General features: G+C 37.2%; 1 protein-coding gene across 1 annotated transcript in view; it reads left to right on the top strand.

Moving 5' to 3' along the window:
• LOC113233537 (sex peptide receptor) overlaps positions 1–8,154 on the top strand; it is a 191,183-nt gene extending 183,029 nt beyond the window's left edge. Inside the window, exons 2-4 of the mRNA XM_026468660.1 lie at positions 1,322–1,607; positions 4,433–4,681; positions 7,965–8,154. Coding sequence (XP_026324445.1) covers positions 1,375–1,607; positions 4,433–4,681; positions 7,965–8,154 — 672 coding nt within the window. The 5' untranslated portion in view covers positions 1,322–1,374. The remainder of the gene's footprint in view (positions 1–1,321; positions 1,608–4,432; positions 4,682–7,964) is intronic.
• The last annotated feature ends 1,618 nt before the right edge of the window (positions 8,155–9,772 follow it).

Genomic DNA, 9,772 nt, shown 5'->3' with positions numbered 1-9,772 from the left:
ATTTTCACAAATTTTACTTTGGTGCCATTTTATAGTTGAATCTTCATTGCCAGCCTGAATGAAACGAAGCCTCCAAATAAAGAGTGATATCGAACACGTTGTAAAAGATGAAATAGTTGAGTGTAGAACTGACTCTTTTTTATACTATCAAGTGACGAGACGAAATCCCCAAGATCTTAGGGCCATTGCGCCCGTCACCGTGAGACATAAGTTGACAAGTCCCATGTGCTGGGTGTTTGTGGTACAGTCGTTGTTTCCAATATCCATAACACAAGTGCTTACTTGGTTACTTACTTTACAAAGTATATGACGTTGTCTAATACAATATTTATTTACATACCACACATATAATCAACTAAGTCTACCAATAACAATCATTACATTTCATTATTTTTTACCATTATTTTTTATGTCGGACATAATGGATCTAATTTAAAAACTTTCGCAAAGTTACGTAAATACCTATGCTTTTGTGGATTCTTCTGATCTACAAAAGAATACAACCACCATGGTTCAGATGTTAGCACTGTACGCTAAATAAGAAGTCCTACGTTCTATTCTATGTAATACCAATTCGCACCCTTGATGTTTCTGCATTACTGCGTTCAGGTTTTGAAGGGTCCTGGTAAAATTACAGGCACATGAGACTTCTCTTCTTATGTCTCAGAGTGACAGGCGTAATGGCAGTGTCCCTCAGATCTTTGCGTATTAAAGCTCTCAGTGGCACTGCAACTGTTATCTACAGGCGTGTATCTTACCATCAGGCGCACGACTTATTAGCTACTTACTTTGGGATCAAAGCAACATATGTGATGTTGTCTAATATTTATATTTACTATACAGCAATTATATAACGTTTTTAAACTTTCACTCTGTTTTGACTTATATGGTAAATGCACTTGTAACGTTTGAAATGTATTAATTAACTATATGAATATGATTTCTCTTAAATTGCGATGCCCCGGCGATGTGCTACATGTCTAGGGGACAATTTAAATGTATTCTAGATCTAAAGATACCATGTAGAAATGCAATAAATAGATATATGAATATCAAGTATAATTTCATGTGGCCTTGTTAAACCAAGGGTATGAATTTAGGAAGCGATCTATTCTTTGCTCTAAGTGTTCGTGTAGAGTACGTCAAGTTCCTTACTCTATTAGTCGGGGTACGCCGTAGTTTTAAGCGAGGTAGTGGGGTGTTTGTAAATGTTCTGGCATGCCATCATTGTTTGTATTATCAATGAACAATGTCCCTTCTGTATTTAAAAGTTAAGAATAACCTGTCTGTAATAATAACAAACCTTTTTCTTTGTCTGCAGATAACAAAACAAGAAGATGTCAACATCGATCATAAGATAGCCAAAAATTAAAAATGGACGAAGGCAGTGAGAAAATTTTGAACGATTATGTCAGCATACCGTTAAATGATTCTAAACCAGAAATTTATGACAGTCGGAATGAGAGTTTTTACAATAATCTAACATATTATGAACAGAATTTCTCGTATTCCAACTTCAGCTCTATAGATTTTTGTCCAAATTTTTCTCATGTCTTTATCAACGTCACATGCGAGTTTCCTATCAGTTATGCCGAACCTATGTACGGGTAAGTGTATTTGAACATTGTTTATTTTATTTTTAAATGGTATTTCGGCCCCACACTGGGCGTCAACTTTTTTATTTACTATGAAATTAACATTTTGGCCCCATACTGGGCGCCAATTTTTTCATAGGCCCTTATTCCGGTGCAAGTATTGACACGTAACGATCTTCCCTATCATTAGAGATGTCACTTTCGACAGCTGTCAGCTTTCGCGCCCCGATCTCGCGTTAATAGCTCTTGACGTTGCAAAAAATTATGCCATATAAAAATAAAAATTTATGCTGATGTATTTTTTTTTGTGGCCTAAGAGAGATCTAATGAGAAAATCTTAAAGGTAAATATTTGTAAAGCCGTAAAACTGCGTAAACGAATATAAAGAATTATAGACTATTTTTACCAAGGTATGACTTCGGTTTTGCTTTTCGACCCATAGCCATGGAACGTGTAATCAGAAGAACAAAAGTCATACCATGGTATGCAACCTGTAACTAATAGAATTGTTTACTGAATAGCTACGAACGTTATACTCTACCGGAACTTTCATATTATTATCATACATTTTTGTCACTCTCTCAAAACTGTATACTTTGTTCTTTATCATGCTGTTATGCAAGGCGGACAGCAACTTAAATAAATTAATATTATTATGGACATTTTTTTCGTTGATTATGATTAAAAAAAGGAAGGCTGCCAAACATAAAAAGAGGACTTTATTGACTATATTTTTATATAACTTTTTGTTAAATCTCTTTTTAACAACGCTTCTTAACACTACGTTATATACTTTATAATATGTATCCTTAAGAATGACTTTGGTAAATGGAATGAGTTTTTTGGTTGGAAAAATTAAATATTCGTAAAGGTCTTTAAGGTTGTCTTCAGGCTTTTGTTTATTCAACAACATTTAAATAGAATACTGAAACGTCTGCAATCGAGTTATGGCGTCTGATAGATCTTAAACAAAATTACAAGTAAGTTTACTCGAACCCACGTCCATGCTGCACCGTAGCATTGCTCTGACCATGTGAGCCACAGGTCTGTCCCCCCGGATCGACGAAATTTTTCTGTGTATTCGTGTATTCGATCTTTATATTCATAATCATAACAAAACTAGAGGAGTTATTTTACAAAAAACCTCAGCAAATATATTTGAAAAGCGACATCTGCGTCAATCGTGATACCTGTAAAGTTATCGGCTGCGGTGAGAAGGTTATTTAAAAATCTCTCACTAGATGTTACTAGCGGCGTCATATGCCGAAAAAATAAGTACAAAGATCTATAACAAAAACTCATAGGAGAATTTCGACGACTCGGTAACAGGACCCATGGCTCAGATGGCTAGAGCTATGCTACAGTGCAGCATGGACGTGGATTCGAGTCCCACCAGGTGTTCGATTATTGTATTCATAATCATAACAAAACTAGTGATGTTATTTCACTAAAACTCAATAAATACATTAAAACACATTTTTCCCTTGTGAATTTTATTCGTTGTACCTATAGAAATCGCGTTACAAATGATGAGCAAGCACGCCAATCAACTGTTTACATTTTAAATTTCTCGGAAAATTGGCGCCCAGTCTGGGACCCAAAATAAATCTTGGTCCTTGATATTTATTCCAAGAATTATTTTTAATAAGATTACATTATTTTTCACTCATAGTCGTTACTTTATGAACTAAGTCTCTAAGACTTAACTTTTAGACAATTTAATTAAGACATGGAAAATGGTAATATTACAGCTTGTAGACGTTTTTAGAATAGAGTATCAGGAATGGCGATCGTTAGTGTTATGTTCTATGTCCAACTGCAAACGTAGTAAATAAAATTTATATAGACTAAATTGTCGGCAAATTATGAACAGTAGATATTTCTAGATATGTCAAAATTATGTGTTAAATAGGACCAGAAGTAGGATTACATTCTGGACTTTGTAATATCATATAAAATTTTTATCTATTTGAATTTGATTGATATATGTTTTGTTATCCATAATTATAATAAATAAACATCTACTTATATACTCTACTTATAACTGCCTCCATGGCCGAACGGTTACCATGCCCGACTGCCACGCAGAGGTCCCGACTCGATTCTCGGGCCGGATGAAATATTTGAATGGCCTACATTTATTTCTCTCGTAAGTTTGGGTGTAATTTGTGGTTGTCTATTTGTGTGTCCATGGCACCCGCGACACAGGACTTCCCTAGTGCGGGGCACGTATTGCACCCGTTTAAAATAAAATACTCTATAAAATAAATAATCTTTGAAAATAATCTTTTAAAGCTATTCTGTGCCACAGATGTCAAAAAGATCGAAGTGCAGCTTTCTTGGCATCTACTCAAATTGTACAATTTTCAAACGGAATTTTTCGGCCTTTCTGTCAATATGTATCAAATATGAAAGCAACAAAAAAATACCACAATAATAATGAATATAGTGTTAGTTTATTTTTTCTTCTTCTTTCTTATTCATAGTTACAACACTCCAGCACATATCGACTATTAGGCTGAATTTACATCGCCGCGGAAGGGAATTAAAGCGAATTTTTGTAAACAAGCGTAATGAACTTTGTATCAATTATGTAACGTACAAACCAATACGAACCAAAAAACAGATCGCGCGTCATCCAGAATTACCGCACAGTTTCGTGAATTCCCGCAGACACCGTTACTGTATGTAATTTGTTACACAAATAAATGTCATTTACGCTATTTTCCTTTCTATATTCGCTTCCATTCCATTCCACGGCTATGTAAATCGAACCTTAAACAGTACCTGCCCCTCAAAAGCGCAGTACATTTATTTGTGTGTTTCCATTTCCACAGATACATCGCTCCGTTTCTTCTGGCAACAACGATAGTCGCAAACACCCTGATCGTGGTTGTTCTGTCCCGTCGACACATGCGTACACCAACAAATGTAGTTCTAATGGCAATGGCACTATGCGATATGTTCACCATGCTCTTCCCGGCGCCCTGGCTTTTCTACATGTATACCTTCGGCAACCATTACAAGCCTCTTGGTCCCGCTAGGGCCTGCCAGGCGTACAACTACATGAATGACGTAAGTACTGCGTTTTTTTGTCTACTTTTGTTGTATTCTCTTTCCAGAATTTAAAAAAATCTTTCCAGAAAAAGTACATGTAGACTACGAATTTGATGTGGATTGGTATTGGGCGCTACCCAAGGGTATAGGGATAGGTTAATAAGAAAAGAAGGGCAACTTCGGCCTGTTCGACGCATCAATGCCTTCACTACGTTAAGAACATAGGGTTGTCACATTATTATTTTAGTTGTATTGTATTATTTCATTATGAACATAAGTTTAGAAAAATAACGGTGCCTTACTTTCTCGAACTCGTATCCTGGAGTGATTATTCAGGAGACGTCATAATTTTCTATTTATTTTAAATTTCTTATCAAGGGTGTTAATTTGGGTGCTTTACTTTAAGAATAGGTAAAAAAGCTAGTGTGTAAATATGAAGGAAATATTGTGTGAAATCAGCCTGTAAAATATGTATGTAGATACAATCCATTTTTTGCATTTCAGTAACTTTGTGCTTTAAGATACGACTTTGAGAAAATCATACGACGAGAAGGTGTCTATCATAATATTTTCGCATAGGTATATCAATTATCGGAACATGATTATGAAATAGAAATGAAATGCTGAAGATTTGAATCATCATCAAAATCGTCAACCTATTTATACAACCCACTGCTGGGCACGGGTCTCCTCTCAGGCAAGGGCTTAGGCCATAGTCCGCCACCCTAGCCCAATGTGGGTTGGGAACTTCACACGATTTCCGAAGGTTGTAAACCTTCTTCGACATGCAGGTTTCTTCCCGATGTTTTCTTCCACCGAAAAGCACATGGTAAATTTCAAATTAAATTTCGCACATAATATCCGAGAAACTCACAGTGTGCGAGCCCGGAATCGAACCTACGGCCTCTGCCTAAGACGCACTAGGACAAACCATTAGGCTACCACACGGCTCCGGGCGGCGTCGTGGTGAATGTTCACTGATCCCACGGCGCCAACTCAACCGGCGAGAGGGAAACCCGGGGGGGTTTTAGTGGGGTAGGCCCTCCAGTCTGGAGGGAGAGTCCCCACATAACCCCTGAGTCTCCCTGGGCTCAGGGGTATCCATAAAGATTTCCCCCCCGTCAAAAAAAAAAAGGCTACCACACGGCTTCATGACTTATGATAGTAATTAAACTCTGTCCAACCATTTATTTAACTTTTGACAGCTCGAATTCTAATCAATTAGTGATGTCCTAATGCGTTTCCGATTCGATTTTTTATAACAATCGATTTTATTTATGAAGAAGATAAATCGTGAATATGAGCAGGTTCAAAACAAAACATATTGTCTGATTGGGATCGTGATGTTGCGTTTGACAATTTGTGTACTCAAGAATTAATAATGAATATTAATGAGGAACGATTCTTATAATAAACAATAAAAATTAGCTATAATTATTTATGATTTATTTCATTTCATTATAATTTATTAGACAGGTCCCAAAATTTATCAACTCGATTAATTTTTGTTACATAATCTATTGGCTCGATAAATATCGGAGCTAAAGGGGACATCGCTCCACTAAAACTAAAAAATAAAACAGCATTTTTTGTCTATGGTTGTATGTCAATAATTACGAAACTTCAGAGGCGTGCATATGTCAAAAGTTAAACGGTTGGACGGAGTATAAGCAAAATTTACCACGCCATCAATCGATCGTGCTACCGCATTTTCACATTCGTGCCAGTGGTAAAATGAAAGATGAACACGCGTAACCACTCCGTGAGATAAACGTGCGTTCGCGGTAGAAGCGGTTTTTCGAGCTTGAGTCTAAGGGGTCGTATTCCAGAACTCTACTCAATGGTCAAGTCAGGATTTGAGTATGATTTAAACCACTTGAAATCATACTCAAGTCCTTGCCATTAGGTTCGTATTTCCAGTGCTTGAATTCATACTCAAGTCCTGACTTGAGCATTGAGTAGAGTGAGTGAGTTCTGGAATACGACCCTTAGAAACGAATGGCAAACCCGAACTTGGGGCTAATCCAGAGTGCAGAGGCGCGGCGGTGGGTGTGGGTGCGCGGGTCTTGGCGTCTTCCATTTCACAGTGCCTAAGCGACTAAAACCGTCACTTTAGATCCACACGTCGAAGTTGCAAACAGACTGTGAACGCAACGAGCGCCTAAATATATTTGATTTGCACGCACTGTATAAGGCCTTACTCTTTACTAATGGAACAAAGGTCGTATAGGGACTCGTACACGAACATTTCGCGAAATGTTTTGACGATGTGTCAGTCCGATATGAGTGGCATGACACGCGTTCGTTATGTACCCAAATGTCTCTCTATCTGTCGCTTTGTGTTTTACATCTCTTTTATGCTCTGGTTTATTAACATGATAATGTTTGGTGTTAAAGGGTATATTGATAATATAAAAATCAAAAATGAAAATTCAAAAGAACTCTCTTTGGTAAGGGAAAGTAACACCTCTATAATACCATAGTATAATAATAGACGTAGGGTAACTCCATGCAACATAGCGCGGTTTGTATGTGTGCACGCCCGCCACGCGCTTTGTACGTATGCGAGATCACGAACACATTTGCATGATGTCGCGGGTTCTACGCGCCATTAATCATAGGATTTATAATAATAATAATAACCGACAGCCTCTCAAGCAGAGGCCGTGGGTTCGAACCCGGCCTCGCACCTCTGAGTTTTTCAGAATTTAATTTGAATTTTACCATGTGCTTTTCGATGAAAGTTCTCAACCCTGTGAAAACGCGTGAAGTCGTTCGTCGTTCGGCGAACCATGGCCCAGCAGTGGAATGTCTAAATGGGTTGATGATGATCCTATCATAAGGTTCAGCAGTTCCCAAAAGCAAAGTCTCAAGCTACCTTCTGCGGTTTGTAACGCTGGAAGACGTGACATAAATTTTTATTAAATTCTCCTATTCAGTTAACTATAAACGTGTTTTGAGAATAAATACGGTCAACGAACAAGCAAGCCTCCGACCCTTTTAACTCAATCGATTAAGCTGAGGACAGCAAAGTTAATATGTTGATATTAATTTTGTTAGATAGGATTCTTTCCAAGACATTCTAACCTTCTCTTTAAGATTCATCTAACAAAAAATTACATTTTCGTTTGTTTTTGAATCCTTTATTGTAAATTCAAATTCAAATTCATTTATTCAGATAACTAGGATCCATAAGTGTTAGCAACAATGAAACTTATAATTAGGTTAGTACTTAAATTCTAGAACAGATTTTGTATTATTAATGAGATGCCGCATTATGGGACACTCACACCTAACTGCAATTGTCTTCAGGAGGCTGTTACCGCTGCCACGTATTCTGTTCAACAGAGATGCTGATCTTTTGCGCAAGACTGCCATGAAGCTATCCACACGGGCTTCAGCAAACATGGCAGAAGCACTGCAAAACCGCGGCAGCCGCATCAGCGTCCTGAAGGCGTTATTGTATTGCGTGCGCATGGCCCTGAGCGAGACTTGGGTATAGCTAGCCCACAGAGCCCCGCGTACAGTGGTGTGCAGTAAGCTCTGAAAAGAGTGACCTTCACCTCCACCGTACATCGAGCGAACCTGCGAGCCAGCATGTTCGCCCTCACCGACAGTGCCCTGCGCTCGCGTTCTATATCCATATTGTAAAGATATTGAAACTCCTTTTATTGGGTAGTGAATTTTGCAATGTGGAAGAATCGTAATTTTGTTTGACGTTGTATTTTGACAATATTTTTTATTTTTATTTACAATCACTACAGTCTGCAGACTACGCAACTCCTCAACTACATATATTAGTAGGATTAGTTATCAATTTATTTATCAATTATAAATTGGTCTTTACAAGTTGTTAACATACAGATTTTACATACAGACTTTTAGTGGAGTTACATTGTTTTAAATCGAGGTTTTTTTTAAAACATAGACAATAGAAATAGAAACCATTTATTGCAACGCCACATTATAAAAAAGGCACAAAAAACGAATATAAATAAAAACAGGAATAGCACAAAAAAACAACGTAACACAAGTTGAAAAGTCCAAGTGCCTGTAATTTCACCAGCACCTCCATTCCTAAAAACCGGAACGCAGAAGTGCTCAACTACTGCTTGGCGGCAGAAATAGATAAGATGGCAGTACTTTCCTGGACAGACTGCATTTTGCTAATGTTAAATTATATGTCAGTTAATTATTATCTTCGAGTTTGTCTTGTAACCTGGAGGTGGCCTGGAAGAGATTGCTATCTAGCAATAAAGTTGCTGGTTATACCTTTTGTCTTTTTTTTACGCATATCTTCTTGAGTACAATAAAAAATATTTTTATCTTTGCATTGCCATTGTATTATAATTTTATACAGATGTAATAATTAATAAAGTCAATGCAAGGAAGCTTTTAAACGCTGGCGTTTGAAATGAAATGATAACGAAAAAGGACCCTTTTCAACCGCTTGTATGTGATATTGAGCAGGAATGCCGTATTCAATTTGTTTATTTCGTGTTATTTTGTATTTCACACATATATTATGGTTCAAAATAAATCCTGTAACACGAAGATATAAACTATTTACAAATATATGTAGGCTGTATAAATATTTACCCCGGCCCGGAAACCGAACCCGGGACCTCTGCGTGGCAGTCCATCATGATAACCGTTCGTCCACGGAAGCAGTTGCATATGTACAAAGTATAAAATATAACTTTTTACTAATTAAATTTTTATTGAATTGATATTCAATTATTTTTTGTGAAATTACTCCACTAGTTTGTTATAATTATTAATACAAAGATCGAACACTCAGAAAAAACACTCAGAAAAAATTCCTTCGATCCGGTCGGATTCGAACCGACGTCTTCTTGCATACCGTGCCAGACGCTATACCAACTAAGCCACGGAACGAACCAACGGACCTCACGAATTTTTCTATGTGCTTGCGTCGTGTCTTTGTACTTGGTCTTTCAATTTGGCTTAGTTGGTATAGCGTCTGGCACGGTATGCAAGAAGACGTCGGTTCGAATCCGACCGAATCGAAGGATTTTTTTCTGAGTGTTTTTTCTGAGTGTTCGATCTTTGTATTAATAATTATAAATAACTTTTTACGTTAAAAAAAAACAACCTCA

Source organism: Hyposmocoma kahamanoa, unplaced genomic scaffold (genome assembly GCF_003589595.1).
Source record: "Hyposmocoma kahamanoa isolate Upper Pololo Valley unplaced genomic scaffold, ASM358959v1 79, whole genome shotgun sequence".
Classification (NCBI taxonomy): Eukaryota; Metazoa; Arthropoda; class Insecta; order Lepidoptera; family Cosmopterigidae; genus Hyposmocoma; species Hyposmocoma kahamanoa.
The sequence above is the reverse complement of the archived record's forward strand: the minus strand, read 5'-3'. Positions and strand labels throughout refer to the sequence as shown.